This window comes from Suncus etruscus, chromosome 8 (genome assembly GCF_024139225.1).
Source record: "Suncus etruscus isolate mSunEtr1 chromosome 8, mSunEtr1.pri.cur, whole genome shotgun sequence".
Taxonomy (NCBI): Eukaryota; Metazoa; Chordata; class Mammalia; order Eulipotyphla; family Soricidae; genus Suncus; species Suncus etruscus.
The window spans coordinates 9848304-9865879 of record NC_064855.1 but is presented as its reverse complement, the minus strand read 5'-3'; the positions used below and the strand labels follow the sequence as shown (position 1 = coordinate 9865879).

At 44.7% G+C, this 17576-nt stretch overlaps 1 protein-coding gene across 1 annotated transcript in view; it reads right to left on the bottom strand.

The window, feature by feature from the left end:
• The window catches only part of ELMOD1 (ELMO domain containing 1), a 55683-nt gene that overhangs the window by 27582 nt on the left and 10525 nt on the right, over positions 1 to 17576 (bottom strand). The window contains exon 2 of the mRNA XM_049778579.1: positions 2767 to 2868. Within this exon, the coding sequence (XP_049634536.1) occupies positions 2767 to 2801 (35 nt within the window). The 5' untranslated portion in view covers positions 2802 to 2868. The remainder of the gene's footprint in view (positions 1 to 2766; positions 2869 to 17576) is intronic.

The following is a 17576-nucleotide window of genomic DNA, read 5'->3' as shown; positions in this document are numbered from 1 at the left end:
TTATAGCAAATAAAAACAATGAAAGTCAAAAGCAATCATCCATTTTGGAGAGGCGATGACCAAGCTTCCTTTTTATTACTTTCAAAGCGAATTTGGTCAGTGAAACTCTTTAAGTTTTTCTTTATTACCCAAGTTTCTGCTTCCACAATGTTAAGTAATAGGTTCCACAATTTCAGTGTCAAATTAAAGGAGAAATAAGGTGTGTTCTTCTGACATGATTCCACTACTTTCGTGTGAATGTTACAGTGGTGAATTTCCACTGTGATGGTTTTAAATAATTAATAAAAATTTAAAAATATTAGCTGCTAATTAACATAATGCTATAACTCTTCATTTTTTGGCCACACCCATTGACGCTCAGGGGTTACTCCTGGCTATGTGCTCAGAAAATCGCTCCTGCTTGGGGGGACCATATGGGATGCCAGGGGATCGAATCCTGGTTCGTCCTAGGCTAACGCTTGCAAGGCAGACACCTTACCTCTAGCGCCACCGCTCTGGCCCCTATAACTATTCCATTTAACAAATAAAAATAACCTAAACAAACAGAAACAAACACTATTGTTTCCTCTACAAAAGCTGGTTTTGAGGTTGCTCCTATTTTTCTCAAAATAAGTAAAGCACTGGAGAAGAAATTCCATTGTACAAGGCCTGGCACCTGCCTTTTCTTTTTACAAAAGGGTCACCTGGCTGCTAAGTTTTTCCTGGCATGGCCACTTCTCCTTAACACGACGCTCCAGCTGAAAGACCACATTTACTCTCAGGGAGGACCCCGAGGTCCTACATTTTTATGGAAGTGTAAACTAATGGGTTAATTGCCATGGCAACCAAAACATTAGGTTATATACATTACTGGCAAGTAGTCCAGAAAAATTTCAGCTACTAACAATTTTTTATTTTCAAATACTATTTGCTGCTAAGATAAACAGTGAATGTTGCACAAAGGAACCAATGTGAATTTCTGTTAACCGCTTCATGTGCTCTTGAACCTTCTGAGAGGTTTTCACAGTGTGAAGATCCAGGAAACACCAGTGGCCATAACAAAACAGCAAATTCCACATAGACAGAACCAAGTATTTCACAACCAAAACCAGTGTGTGTGTGTGTGTGTGTGTGTGTGTGTGTGTGTGTGTGTGCCTAATTTTCTCCTTTTCAGGCCTTGACTTAATTTGAACATATTTTAGCCTCATGTGGTTTCCTGGAGATTTTTTGTCATTGTTTTAGGGCCACACCCAGAAACACTCAGTGATTACTCCGGGCCCTGCTCTCAGGGATCATTCCTGGCAGTGTAATGTGGTCCAAATGGAATGCTGGAGATTGAAACTGGCTTGGCTGCATGCAAGGCAAACACCCTACTCACTCTAGTCCCAGTTTCCTAGGAATTTTATTAACTGAACTGTGGGCAACATCCAACACTCTTGAAAATAAGTATAATAGGTTCAGCTAAATGGCTTTTGAAACCAAGTAAGACTACTCAACTACATATACATATACTCAATGTATATGTTTTGTTTTTACTGAAAAGGAATGGTTGACAGATACATATGGACTGGCCAGCTAACAAAATGCAAACTTGGGGATGTTCTAAATTACTCATTTGAAGAAATTTATTCTATATAAATTATATTTATCCGTGGTTACCAATTTCTCCAATCTCAACCTAAAAGCCAGAAATATATTATTCTTTAGAACCATAAGCATCAAGTTTATTCAAAGAACTGTGTTGTGTATGTAAATATTTTTGGGATTCTTATGTTATGGACCCTACCCTGATCTGTGATGGTGCCCTACCCTAGGGTGTGACCTGGCATTCTGCCCCCACCCTAGGGTGGTACCTGATTCTGCTTCCACCATTGGGTGGTATCTGATCCCACCATTGGGTGGTACCTGGTTCTGGGGGATAAAAACAAGGGTCTGTGGAAGGCGAGGGGTGGTTGACTGGAACTGAGGCTGAGACCTTGGACTTCAATCTTGTCCACCGAATAAAGCTAATATTTCCACAAGCCTGACTGTGAGCTGTTTATCCGCCGTTTCACCTCAGAACCGTCGGATGGACAGGGTGGTAGACACGTGCTCTGAGCTGGAGGGGAAAGACCTCATCCTCCATCCCTCCATCAGTCAGCCTCTTCAGGGGCTGACTTGCAACAAACTGCACCCAGCTACTGAGCCCAGGACACTGTGATCCCTCAGAAACTACTGCTTCTAAATGCTACCTTTTGGGCCAGAGCAATAGAACAGCTGTAGGGCGTTTGCCTTGAATGCAGCCAAATCATTTGAATCCTGGCATCCCAGATGATCCCCCATGCCTGCCAGAAGGGATTTATGAGTGCAGAGACAGGAGTAATCTCTCAGCGCCTCTGGGTGTGATTCCCTGCCCCCCCCCCAAAAAAAATAAAAAGGAAAAAAAATCTCTCTTTTAATAAGTAAGTAGACTGAGAATAAGGGACTGGTCCTATGATCAAATGACTCATAAAATACAATGTTATTATCTTAAGAGACTTGGTTACAGTATTATAAATGGTTATCAGAAATACAATCTTAATTGGGAAGGAAAGTTCTTCTTTTTCTTTTTTGGGGGGGGGCATACCTGGTGCTGCTTAAGGATTACTCCTGTTTCTGTGCTCAGAAATCCCTCTTGGCAGGCTGGGGTGACCTGATGAGATGCTGGGGACCCAACCTGGGTAAATATGCAAGGCAAATGCCCTACCTGCTTGGAAACAAAATTTCTTCATTTTTAAAGGGCTCATTCGGGGGATGGTGAACACTTACCTCAGGAAGTGCTTCATGGTGCCTGTGGTGATCATTCAGACTGTATAACAAGAAGCCTTAAGTAATGGTCCGCAAATCTGTTTTTGACAGAGTAAGTGTGAGCTGCAGGAAAAAAGTAAAGGCATTTACTAGTAAGGGGTCTGAAAATCCCAACCCCTCAATTTCTGTTTACCACCGGGTAAAAGTAGTCAACATTCTATGTACCCAGGCTGTTATCAACAGAATTGCCCACATAGCAACACAATTAAAATCACAGTGATTCGAGCTAAACCCCTTTCTTTGGTAATTAGACCATTAGGCTTCTATTTTAAATCCTTGCTAAACAAATTATTAGTTTCATGAGCAGACATTTCAATAATTAGCTTTTTTTTTTTTTTTTTTTTTTTTTTTTTTTTTATAATTTTTTATTATGAATTATGAGAACAAAAGATGCAAAGAAAGAGGATAAGGTAAAGTTACAGTGGAAGGACAATCACCCATAACATAATTATCAGAAGAAGTCCCCTTGCTGATATCTTAACTTTGAATTTTCACCAAGAAAAGTTAAGATAAATAAAACAGAATCATGTGCAATTACTTTTTCCCTCAAGTCCCCAGATTGTAGCACATTATAATATTTCTTAACAGCACACAAGGCAATCTAAAGCCATCAAACTTACGTAACTCCTTAAACATTAGAGGCATAGTGTTTTTTACATTTCCATGTACATGCATATTAGCTTAAGTTAACCTCAAATTTTAAGTGGGTGTGTTTTAAGGATTAGAGTCAAAGGAGCACAGTAAAAACGATGTTAGAGTGGCAATTGTTGTTTGCATAGGCCCACCAAAATATGAGAGGCATGGAAAGGAATAGCCTTGGCCTAAATACAAAGAGATCCTACCCTGAAGTTTCCTGGCATAAGACCAGCTCTAGGCCTCAGGAAAGTTATCGTTCGCTCCAAGACATTGTCCGTAGCGCCAACACACTTATCACACAGTCTCTGTTGTTGGTCTCATGTTTCTGTATTAAAGATTCTGGAATCTGCATGTCCTACATTGAAGTCATGATGAGGAGTGCCTTCTCGTTTCACCTACCATGAAAGGGGAATGCAGGAAGCCCTGTCCTATAAGCAGGTTGTTGTTGTTGTTAGTCTTCTCAGTGTTAAAGGAGGTCTCTTTTTGAGCAGGACGATGTCTGAGCATTGGTAGGGTCTTCCGTGGTAAGAGGATTGCTTCCAGGTGATGTTATAGACAAACCTCACCATAAAGGGGCAATACAGCAAGCCTGGTCCAGTAACAGGTTCATTGTTTTTGTTGTCTTCTCAGTGCTAAGGGTATGTCTCTTTTGAGTAGATCGATGTCAGAGCAGCTGTAGGGTCGTCCCTGGTTACAGGAATGCCTCCGGGTGATGTTATATACAACCTTGGATGTTTGTAAATGTCTTCTGTAGATCAAGGGGTAAATGGAGAATGTCCATTCTTCTGAGGGCCTGTAGCCAGGTCTTTATGTCAATGTTCAGGGTGTAAGGTCTCATTGTACTACAAGATTTGTGTGTTCCCCTTTCTATTAGATAAGAACTTATTGGTATGTATAGTATTTTCCCATGTCAGTGTGCCTACGCAAACAAGATATAAAGCCACGTGGTGCTATCAGATATATGGTGGGCATAAGAACATTTCCAACAAGACCCATGACTTGGTTCCAAACATAAGAATTAAAACTGAGGGATTCTTTCACACCAAATTCCCATATTGAGCAGTTCACAAAGAGAGAGATAAAAAAAAAATGGGGGGGGATCATCACTGTATAGAAGAAAGTATTAGCAAAAGTTATAGCAGTCAAAGAAAACACCCATAAAATGTTGAAAAGATATGTGTCCTTTTTATGCTTTAAAATAGTTGTGTGGGTGTTAACTCTAGGGCACCACTTTGGTCTGTGAATAGGACCTAAGAGTACTTAAGTAGGAAAGGGGTATAAAGAGTAATGAATGATAGGAGTTAAAGAAGTTAAAGAGAAATATGAACTTATGAAGGGGTATGGCAAAAGGGCAGAGTACAAAATGGACATTCTGCATACTAAAAAACATAATTCAATGATAGTGAGTACTAGTAATGTTTCTTGTGAGAGTACTATTAATGTTTTTTGTGCGCGCGGGGGCTATCGCCCCGCACGATTTTGAAAATGTAGACTGGACAGAGATTACCAGTGCCAAACCTCCTCCTGCCTGACTCCCGGCTCCCAGGAAGGAGAGATCCTTCAAGAAGCTGGGAGAACAGAAGTTCAGAGCCCCACCCAGACCCTCCCTATGGAGCCGCATGGATAGTGGGGGGAAGGCCTAGGGTCCTTCAAGCTCCACCAAGGGACCCAACTCACCGGCTAGCCCAGGGGTGTGGCCCGGGGAAGCCCTGGAGATCTGGAGCAAGGCGGCAGAGGGGTGCTGGGTTACCCAAATCCCGCACCCCTCTAGGCCTGGCCAAGCAGGCCACCGGCATGGCGTGGGCCTGCCAAACCTCCTCCTGCCTGACTCCCGGCTCCCAGGAAGGAGAGATCCTTCAAGAAGCTGGGAGAACAGAAGTTCAGAGCCCCACCCAGACCCTCCCTAAGGAGCCGCATGGATAGTGGGGGAAGGCCTAGGGTCCTTCAAGCTCCACCAAGGGACCCAACTCACCGGCTAGCCCAGGGGTGTGGCCCGGGGAAGCCCTGGAGATCTGGAGCAAGGCGGCAGAGGGGTGCTGGGGTTACCCAAATCCCGCACCCCCCTAGGCCTGGCCAAGCAGGCCACCGGCATGGCGTGGGCCTGCCAAACCTCCTCCTGCCTGACTCCCGGCTCCCAGGAAGGAGAGATCCTTCAAGAAGCTGGGAGAACAGAAGTTCAGAGCCCCACCCAGACCCTCCCTAAGGAGCCGCATGGATAGTGGGGGAAGGCCTAGGGTCCTTCAAGCTCCACCAAGGGACCCAACTCACCGGCTAGCCCAGGGGTGTGGCCCGGGGAAGCCCTGGAGATCTGGAGCAAGGCGGCAGAGGGGTGCTGGGGTTACCCAAATCCCGCACCCCCCGTAGGCCTGGCCAAGCAGGCCACCGGCATGGCGTGGGCCTGCCAAACCTCCTCCTGCCTGACTCCCGGCTCCCAGGAAGGAGAGATCCTTCAAGAAGCTGGGAGAACAGAAGTTCAGAGCCCCACCCAGACCCTCCCTAAGGAGCCGCATGGATAGTGGGGGAAGGCCTAGGGTCCTTCAAGCTCCACCAAGGGACCCAACTCACCGGCTAGCCCAGGGGTGTGGCCCGGGGAAGCCCTGGAGATCTGGAGCAAGGCGGCAGAGGGGTGCTGGGGTTACCCAAATCCCGCACCCCCCCTAGGCCTGGCCAAGCAGGCCACCGGCATGGCGTGGGCCTGCCAAACCTCCTCCTGCCTGACTCCCGGCTCCCAGGAAGGAGAGATCCTTCAAGAAGCTGGGAGAACAGAAGTTCAGAGCCCCACCCAGACCCTCCCTAAGGAGCCGCATGGATAGTGGGGGAAGGCCTAGGGTCCTTCAAGCTCCACCAAGGGACCCAACTCACCGGCTAGCCCAGGGGTGTGGCCCGGGGAAGCCCGGGAGATCTGGAGCAAGGCGGCAGAGGGGTGCTGGGGTTACCCAAATCCCGCACCCCCCCCTAGGCCTGGCCAAGCAGGCCACCGGCATGGCGTGGGCCTGCCAAACCTCCTCCTGCCTGACTCCCGGCTCCCAGGAAGGAGAGATCCTTCAAGAAGCTGGGAGAACAGAAGTTCAGAGCCCCACCCAGACCCTCCCTAAGGAGCCGCATGGATAGTGGGGGAAGGCCTAGGGTCCTTCAAGCTCCACCAAGGGACCCAACTCACCGGCTAGCCCAGGGGTGTGGCCCGGGGAAGCCCTGGAGATCTGGAGCAAGGCGGCAGAGGGGTGCTGGGGTTACCCAAATCCCGCACCCCCCCCTAGGCCTGGCCAAGCAGGCCACCGGCATGGCGTGGGCCTGCCAAACCTCCTCCTGCCTGACTCCCCAATAATTAGCTTTTTAGTTTTTTTTTTCACTACTTAGGCTATTGTTTCTATATCTAGGGAAAAATCAGTATAGATTGCACAAATAAAAACAATAAACAATAAAATGAAAATCCTGATTTCCAGATTTCTGAAAGTCTGGCTGCTTCAAACGTCCAGAAGTACAACTCAAAGTACATAAATAAATAAAAACCCAAACAAACAGAACAACTTAGAAGCAACTGGTAAAGTCTGTATGTGATGAAGAAGCTGTGAAGGAGGCAAGTAATACTGAAATACAATCTGTAACATCTGAACCAATGCTTGAGATCTCAGTCACATCTTTCTCTGGCACTGCAAACAGTCAGACTTTTATGGGCCTGACTCTTCCCAAGTTACAATGGTCTGATCTGACAAGGAGACAAAGGAGCATTTCGAGAAGATCGAAGAACAGATTGAGAAGCAGCAGGCTAGGAGGACTAGCAAAGAGAGAGAAAGATTTTTTTTTTATTGTGACTGAAGTTCATTACACAGAATTATTTACTTTACATAGTGACAATGAATGAAGGGCATTCTCACCACCAATGTTGTCCTCCCTCCACTCCTGTTCCCAGCATGTCTCCCATGTCTCCCTCCTTTACCTCCCAGAATCTTAGTGCAACTGGTCTCCACCTTACAGCTCGTTATAGTTTGGGTATCTATTCTGTTTGGTGTTCCAGCCTGGTCATTTTTTATTTACACTACATGTTCATATGACTGGTCCTGGTATCATTCTTTTCCCCCCTCAATTTATGAGGCTGAATGATTCAAGTTATGCTATTCTGTTGGAGATAAAAAAAGGTTAAGAAAAAGAGAAGAAAAAATTTGGTATCAACTACTAAAAAAGAAAAAAAAACACTGAATAATATCCACAAATAATATCCATAAAAGAAAGAAAAACGTGGAAGAAAAAAGAGAGGGAAAATAATATCAAAAAACAAACAAAAAATAAAACAAAACAAAATCAGAAAAAGTGCTGCAGTGGCAGGGTTTGGTGTTATCCCACTTTTTTTTTTTGATAGGCACAGTAAGTATTGGGGGAAGGAAGGAAATTCCCGTGGCCTAAGAGACTCAGGGTTTCTCCACTCTTGAAGCATATTGTCATGACCTTCTCATTGCCATATCCCAGGGGTGTGTGTGTGTGTGTGTGTGTGTGTGTGTGTGTGTGTGTGTGTGTGTGTGCGTGTGCGTGTGCGTGTGCGTGTGTGTGTGTGTGTGTGTGTGTGTGTGTGTGTGTGTGTGGTGTCAGGAACCTTTCCTCTCGGTGGTGGGTGAGAAAATAAGGCCACTGTAGCAAGCAATCTTGGTATTTGCGCAGGTCCTAGGACAAGGCCCAAGATAGAGTCTTTAAGGTTCTAGACTAGAGGTACTGTTCGGAGAGAAAGATTTTTATGGGAAAAGCAATCATGTAACCATGGAATCATTTTGGGTGATAAGAACAAACATAATTCTTTGTACAAGGGTCATTTCTAAAAATTCATTCTTGGCTGAAGAGACAGTGTAGCAGGTTTAGTGCCTCTCTTGCACACATGCAACACAAGTTCTACCTCTGGCCCCAGAGGGTTTCCTAAACACTACCAGGAGTGATCCCTGAGCACAGAACTAGGAGTAAGTCCTGAGCACCACCAGGTGTGGACCCCAACCAAAATAGATAAAATAAGTTGAACCCTGGGGCCGGAGAGATAGCATGGAGGTAGGGCATTTGTCTCGCATGCAGAAGGTTGGTGGTTCGAATCCCAGCATCCCATATGATCCCCTGAACCTGCCATGAGTGATTTCTGAGCATTGAGCCAGGAGTAACCCCTGAGCACTGCCAGGTATGACCCAAAAACCAAAAAAAAAATAATAATAATAAGTTGAACCCAAATTTCACTAAAATGTGGTAGTGCCTACTAAGAGCCAGATTGTGGTTCCCAATACATTCTCAAAAGAAAAGAACAAAAGATCCCCCAAGCAGCAGCTGCTTTTAAGGTCTTATGCAGGTGAGCTTGACATGCTCCAGTGGAGAAAGCAAGGACACATGACATAAGTTCAGGCGCCAACTGAGAGCTCCCTGTGGCTGAGGAGGGGACCTGAGTTCCAGCACCCCTGAAGATTCCCACGTCCACCAGGAAAATCATCTCTGAGTGCAGAGCTAGATAAACTCTGAGCACAGCCAGGTATGACCCACAAACCAAACCAAACCAAACCAAACCCAAATAAAGAACTAAATGATTTCATGGCCAGCCTTGCAGTGCAGAATCTTGAATGGTTCATATTAGGAGCGGGCAACAAGCACTCAGGGTGGTACTCATTGTTGGGATGAGTCATTCCTGTGCCATCCGCTAAGGGAGAAGATGATTTTTGTTCAATAAAGAATCACTCGAGAGAAGGTCAAATAAATTGGCAAGAAGTGATCCTAACAGGCAGGAGGCAGGGGCCCTGATGATGAACAGAGAGAATAGGGTGATGGATATGGAGGTAGAATCAATTGGACACATTGATCCAATGGGGGAAAGCGAAGGGCAAGAAAATAACAATTAGTTCTAATAATCTGTCCCCAAACAGGAAACAAAGCCAGTAATTAGTTCTAACTATCAGTCCCTCCAGGAAGGAACACCCCAAATGGCTGTGCCTGTGAAAATTCGACTTAGGTCACTGATCAGCAGAGAACCATGAAATAACATCTCTACTGCTTTTACAGAAAGGCAGAAGGAATTGCTGCTACTTTTCTTTTCTTGGGGGGGGGTGGGCACCCATCAGTGCTTAGGGCTTATTTCTGGCTCTACACTCAGGAATCACTCCTGGCTGACTCAGGGGGTCATATGGGATGCCAGAAATTGAACCCAAGTTGGCCTGTGCAAGGCAAACACCCTACCTGCTGTGCTATCACTCTGGCCTCATGCAACTACCCTTTTACTGAAGATTAATTGGCACTCAATAGTGTGTGCATTTCAGGCTCATATCATAATGCTTGGACATTCGTATGCAGTGCAAAAGGCTACCCACAATCAGACATTTTGTTTTCCAGTCCATATCTGTGCCGGTGTTTTTGTTAAACTTGAGATACTCCAAGGTCCCAACTATATCCCAGATCCTGTTTCTAACTGGAAATTTGTCCCTTTGATCCTCTTCATGGATTTTCCCAACTTCTGTCCTTCCATCAGCCACTCCTCTCTTCTCTGAAACTTTGAGTTGGGTTATCTTTTGCTTCATTTTGGTTTAGCTTCAAGAGTACTCGTGGAAATGAAATCACTCAGGACTGATCTTTTCTGCTGTTTCACTGGCCATTTTAGGATGAGGACGGAACGGTGTTTTTCTGTCGAATAACCTGTGTAAAAGTCACAGCCAAGTACAACCCAGAACTGGTGAGGCTGGGGGTAAGAGGGGTCCCCTCTGAGGAGAGGGCTGGTCAGACAGTGAGCACTGGTCTGGGAGGAACTCTGATAGACGAGCTACTGGGTCTGCTGACTTTCACTTGCTCAAGCACTGCTCACAGCCTTGTTTCTGTCTCCCACCCACTAAGAAATGTTTCTGAATTCTGGTTTAACTCAGAGTTGCTGAGTACTGTTACATAACACCTGTCTTTCTCACCCTTTTTTCTCCTTTGGTTCCTGCACCCTTTCTGACTGGACATTCCCATCTGGCACAAGGAGGATGTGGGGACCAGCCTCTGCACTGTCCTCCCCTTGGACCAGTTCTGGCAGGAGCCACAAGAAGCACCCCTGGTTTCCAAAACTGCTTGCCCTCCTAAGTGGACTCCTTCTTTCCCCTTCGCATGACCCACTTCTCCAGGGCACTGAGTCTTCGCCCCATTCTTTCATGGGGGGTCACAAGTCAAACTCACATCAGTGGTGAACCAGAGAGTGTGAGACCAGGGGGACAACTGGTAGACCCGGGAGGCACTGGAAGAAATGAGTGGAAAGTGGCCTAGTCAGCAAAGCCAGCAGCATTGAGGGCTAGGCTGGGAGCCCAAGGTGGCCACACCATGGGTTCAGCAGAATCTCAAAATAAAGTCAGAGAAAAGCACTAATGAAACACACTGAAAATTTTCTCAGGAAGAAAAACTGCCCCCCCCCCACATTTGGTTTTAGGACCATACACTGCAGCACTCAGGGGTTACTCTTGGCTCTGTGCTCAGAAATTACTCCTTGCAGGCTTGGGGTACTATATAGGATGCCAGGAATTGAACGTGGGTCTTCTGCATGCAAGGCAAATGCTCTCCACACTGTGCTTTTGCTCTGGCCATGCTTATTATTATTATTATTATTATTACTATTAAGTGGTGAATCCCTGGGATTGATCCCAGGTCTCATACAACCACACAAGCATGAGGCCCTTACATCTGAGTGACCCCCTTCCCCTTATCTTTATAGTTTTTTAAACAGAAATAAGGTGGGTGGTTATAACCTGGGCTTCTGGAGCTTGCCAAATTATCTCGCCTAGTGCCCCTGATGATGAGGGGGTGAGGCTGAGAGAGGCATGTGAGGGGTCCACAGCTCTAGGAAATGAAGTTGCATCTGTGCTGGGGTACAGATTTACATCTCTTATATTCTCTTTTTTCTTTTTGGGTCACACCCAGTGGTGCTCAGGAATTACTTCCTGCTCTGTGCTCAGAAGTTGCTCCTTGGCTTGGGGCACCGGGGATCAAACCTGTGTCTGTCCTGGCTCAACAGTGTGCAAGGCAAATGCCCTACTGCTGTGCTACCACTCCAGCCCCCCCCCCTTGTATTCTCAATTCCAGTGAGGAGAGGGAGGCAGAAAGAAGCGTGTGCTGCTTCTGAAGACTGGCCTCCTGCAAGTCATCAAGAAGCTGGGGTTCCTTTGAACACTGGCCCCTCACACTTTGTAGCTCGATCTTCCTCACAGAGGTTGAGAGAGACTTCCACGGTTTTAGGGAGCCGTGTGTCTTTCTGAAATGCTGGGCCCGCCCAGAGATGAAAAAGCTTTTTTCTGCCGATGTGGCCTCACACTTTTCCCCCAAAAGACTTGCAAGCTCATAATGTTCTGACATGAAGCAGAGGGAATCCACAAAACCAGCTCTGTTCCAGCCCCATCATTTCCCTAAAGATTGTACAAGGCGCATTTCATAATAAAATTTAATGAAAGAAAACAGACCCATGAAGTCTTAGCACATTCTCCACTGCCTGGATCTAGGTCATGTATCCTCTTGATCTCTGCTGCTTCTTCAAATTTTCTTTTCTTTCTTATTTCTTGGTTTTTGGGTCACACCCTGCAGTGCTCAGGGATTCCTCCTGGCTGTGCACTCAGAAATCGGTCCTGGCAGGCTCGGGGGATCATATGGATGCCAGGATTTGAACCACCTTCCTTCTGCATGCAAGGAAAATGCCCAACCTCCATGCTATCTCTCCAGCCCCTTCTTCAAGTTTTCTAAATGAAACTATTTGCAAAGATTAAGAGCACATTATCAATGGGAGGTACTATCAGTTCACAGTTACTATCTACAAAGTGCTTGCTGAATGCTCTGAACTTTGCCTGTATCTGTCATTTTGTGGATATTCTATGAAGTGAATCATAATGGTTATCCCCAGGGACCATTGAGAAAATGGGGCACACAGGTTAAGGCTTCCATTGTCCCACAACTAGAAAAAGTTCAAGCTGGGATTCAAACCCTTAAAGCCTGGGTCTTGAAGGAGTTGTTATATTTCATGGTCCTAGGATGATCTGAAGTCAGATTCTGTATGGATTTTAGAATGAACAGAGCACTAGATGTCAAGGAAACTATGAGCTGAGTTGAGCAGGGTCTGGGCACACACCTGCCCCCCAACAGTTTACAGCCTTCTTCTGGGAACTGGAGGTAGATTCTTGTATTAATTAGGGTTCCTGTACTTCTGAAGAGGGATTGGTCCCTTTCCTGAAGCAAATATATCACAGATCTGAAATTCCCTAAGCCAGAAAGAGTACTGAAGAGAAAGTCAAGATTCTAAAAAAAAAAAAAATCCACATTTAGAGAAAATTGAAGGCAAGACTGTTTAAGCCTGCCAAGGGGATAATGCAGTCAGGCTTGACACACAAATAGGAAGAGGAGATTTTCAGACTTTATCAAAACTGAGGATACATAGTAATAAGCTTTATATATGTATTATAAGAATTTATAACATTTATATTACACAAAAGAGATAGCCAAAGATATGAAAATGCAGCATTCCAGAAAAATGAAAAATCACTCATACATATTTTAATATATGCTATCCAGAAATTCTAATAGAGGAATAATGCTCCTAACAAGTCCTGAGAATACATTCCAGAACTTTCCTTTCTTTTCTGGAGATTATCTTGAAAAATATTCTGCTTTGATACTGAGACCTCTAAACACAGAGCTCTGATTGTATCACTCTGGACAGAGCAGAAGTCTACCAACCACAAAAACACCACTGGGAGAGTAAATGATCCTGAGCAAAGTCTAGAGTTGATCCCATGACAGTATACTCCAAGGACGGAGAAACCCCATATTTCTTAGGCCAAGTGAATTCCTTTTCAAATGACCCCAATATTTACTGTGCCAGGGCAGGAGGGAAAAAACAAAAATACAAAAAGCACAAAACCTTGGTTATTTATATATATATATTTTTTTTTACCTTCATTTATTATTATTTTTTTTATTTACCTATCTATTTTGGTCGATTTCTCTCTTTGGGTGTGATTATTGAAATTGTTGTCCCCAGTTATACTTATTTTTTCTCTTCCTCTCTTTTCTTTCGTTATGTGCTAGGCCATGTTTCTTATTTCAAGACCATGGTGTGTTTTTTGTTTGTGTGCTTGTTTTTGTTGGTTTTTTGTTTGTTTTGTTTTGTTTTTTGTTTGTTTTTTGTGGTGCTTATCAATATAGCTGGAGTCCTCACTGGATATTTGACACTTCTTTTGGTACTGGTGGAGTGTTTCACCTTCTCTTTCTCCTTCACCTCCCAAATCGATGAGGAGAGCCACTAGAAGGATTCCGCCCATTTTCGGGGTATTAGACTCTTACCCCAATTTATTACTTTTTTCTTTTTCAGGCAAAACCACGTAACTTGAAATAGCTGGTCTTGCCTCCAGTTAGAGGGGGAAATAAGGGAGGCCTCAAGACCAAACAGGTGCAAGACTACTAAGTAATAGGTTAGATACAGAGGGGACCACATATTCTAGCCGCCCTGGGGGTGAGGGAAGAAGAAATGGGAGGGAAGACAAAAACGGACGGGTAGGGAGAACAATTCGGTGATGGATGGGAATCCCTCCTGATTTTATGTAAATATGTACCTAAAATATTATTGTCAACAATATGTAAGCCACTATGATCAAAATAAAATTATATTATAATAAAAAATATTCTGCTTTAAGGCTGGAATGATAAGTAGTACAGTAGGAAGGGCATTTGCTTTACAATTGGCCAACCTAGGTTTAATACCCAACACCCCTTATGGTTCCTGGAGCACAACCAAGAGCGATCCTTGAGTGCAAAGCCAGGAATAAGCTCTTAGCAGTAGCAGGTGTGGCCCAATAATCAAAAAAAGGGGAAAAATAATGGTTATGCTTACACTCACTGAAGCAATGGGAGGCTTATCCTTCCTCAGGAGGAAGCCCTCACCCAGCATGAACCTGTGAAATTAGGAGCAATGGAGACTCAGGTCTGCTGCAGAACCGAAAGCTGCCTGCAAGCCAGAGAACTGATCTGCTCAGAAGCTACCAGATTTTTCTAGCATCTCTGCGTTCGCCTACACATGTGCACTGTTTCCATGGAGCATAGGGAGAAGAGGAGGACAGACAAAATTTGTCTCTATAAAATCAAAGAGCAATCTTGAAATCTAGGCATTCATCAATTTTCCTTGGGGGGAAAAAAAAAAGACTACTTAAGGGGCCAGTGCAATAGCACAGCAGTAGGGCGTTTGCCTTGCATCTGACCAACCCCGGATGGAATTCGATCAGATTCCCGGCATCCCTTATGGTCCCCTGAGCCTGCCAGAAGTGACTTCTGAGCACAGAGCCAGTAGTTACTCTTGAGCCCCACCAGGTGTGACCCCAAAACCAAAAATAAAATAAAATAAAAAATACTTTAAATGTTGAACCTGCTTAATTTTATTTAATTATTTTTTGGTTGTTATTTTGTTTTAGGCCTGCCTCCTGTGGTACTTACTCCTGTGGCTTACTCCTGGCTCTGTGCTCAGGGATCTTTCCTGGCAAGGCATGGGTCGTCATAGAAATTGCTGGAGATTAAACTCAGGTTAGTTGCCTGCAAGGCAAGCATCTTGTATGCTGTACTCTTCTTCTGACCTCTAAATAATTGCTTCTTTCTCCTTTTTTCTGATTTTTTTTCATGCTTAATGTCATAATTTTTAAAACATTAACATTTCTAAAGAAGATCACTGTAAAATAGATTGGCACTGTTCTGCTCGCATAAACCTCAAATAAATCTGGGTTTGACCATCTGCGCTTGTTTTTTATCCACACAAAATTGTTGCTTTCATATCATGAGAACATAGTAAGGGCTTTGATCTAGAAATATTTGCCAAGCAAGTTGGGGCATTTCCAGAGTCGAGTGGTAAATATCATCCTGTTCCAAAGGCAGCTGGACCTGACTACAGAAATGAGATAGAATATTCATGCAGAAGGCTGCTTTTCATCTTTTGCAAAACTCTTATGTAAAGAAAACATTTTTGTTTGTTTTGGGGCCACACCTGACAATGGATCTATATTCAGATATCACTCCTCATGGGTTCAGATGGACTATATGGGATGCCGGGGTTCGAATCTGGGTTGGCCAGGTGCAAGGTAAGTGACTTACCCAATGTGCTATCTCTCCAGCCCCTAAAATAATTTTAAAATGGTGTGATTTTTGTCTTGGGGGGTGGTCAAATGGTTAGCAGTGCTCAGGAGGCCAAGGGGTAAATAGAATTCAGTTCAAGGCCTTGCACATACTGGACATGCACATTACCCTTTCATCAAGGTCTTGGTCTGGAAGAATAGTTTCCAACTCTGTCCTGAGCTATTTGCCCTTGACTGTCTGATTCATTTCTAGTGGTATTTCATCATTGGAATTAATAGTAAAATGAACCATATTTTCAAGTGGCCTTAAATTCTGCTAATCACATTGATGGGCTTTGACATCAGTGACATCTTAGGATGAGGTCATACAGGAAGTCTGATGTCTCCTTATTTCCAAATTTTCAGCTTCAATACCTCTGCAGAGAATCAGTGGGGATGACCAGGAACATGAAACCTACAATGCCTCCAATCATGAGGCTCGAATTTCCTAGGATAGATTCCTTTGGGTTAAGCCAGGTTGACTCTGTAATTCTACTCGATGTTATAGGTTGATACCATACAAGCAATTTAGCCTCATCTGAGAGCTACTAATCACTTTCCTGGTCTCTGAGCACTGGCTTCCTTTCCCCATCACATTCCTATCAGTGCGCGCGTACGCTAACACACACACACACACACACACACACACACACACACACACACACACACACACACGCACACACGCACATAGAGAGCATAGCTCTGGCCATAAGCATCTTCAGAGATCCCACCCCCTCCCACGCCGAGTGCTGTGCTATGTGCCAACATTGAGGCACAGGCAGAACACGCCCCAGCTCGGCTTCCTGCATCTTATCTGATGTGGCTCTTGCTTCTTGCAGGCTTCCCTCCTCCCATGTTCCCCTGGTCTCAACTCCCTCTTGCCTACATAAAAAACATTGCCCTCCCCTCACCCCCACAGTCCTGCTCCCACTCTTCCTCCTTGATACCTCTCAGTCATCAGTCAGTGAGCTGGGTGAGGTCCAAATGCTGGTTGTCAAAGACCTCAACATTTATGCCAGATCATTAACACTGTTGTGCACTTATAGATTCTGGGTTTCTCTCCAGGCAAACTGGGGTCAGTAAGGCATTGCATCGAGAAATCCTGAGGATCTCAGGCCTGGAATCCAAGGCTGTGCTGCAGTTGTGAAAAAGGCTTTGAGTTTTCTCAAATGTGACTATACTTCAGTCATGAAGACCAATCAAGGCCTATCAATGGTCCAGGCATATGGACTCCTGACAGAAGTGTGATAAAATTATGATCATTGGGCTGAAGAAATAGTGTCAGTCATAAGCTGCTTGTCATGTATGTAACAAGCTTGGGTTAGCACCCCGGCATCACATATGGTCCCCAGAGCTCCACCAGAAATAATCCCTGAACACAGCCAGGAGTAAGTCCTGAATATGGCTTGGTGTAGCAAACAAAATTATGCTTATTGTTTACATTTTTTAATAACTGAAAAGAGAAGTTTAAATCAGGTGGAATATTCTCTAAAGAGGTGGTCAGGGCAAGGTTAAGATAATATTTCAAGCCTCTATGGTTTGGAAGCAAGAGGAGTAAGCAAAACAAGAATGGTAGCTGTGGAAGTTTATGGCTGGATAAGTGGGACACATGCCATGTAGTAATTATCTCAGTATAATTACTGCTGACACATTTAACACGACTTTACATCTTTAATTCCTTATGTTGCCTTCAAATGTCTGTGACAGACTAGGCCTCGATTAAAGACAATGAAACACACGTTATGAGTGTAAAGAAACCAGACTAAAAAGATAATTCAAAGACTGAATGCAGCTTTTGCATGTAGGAGTCCTGGGTTCGAACCCCAGAACCACGTGGTCACTCAAGCACCATCAGGAAGCAACCCTTATATACACAAGGCCTGAGCATCATTGAGATTGTCCTTCCAGAGTGTTCTGAGATCACTGGGACCTAGAAGCCAATGGACTAGCTCTTGTGAGCGTGGGCCTGGACCAGTCAGGGGGATCAGCATTAGGAACAGAAACAGCCCTGCCCATCAGGGC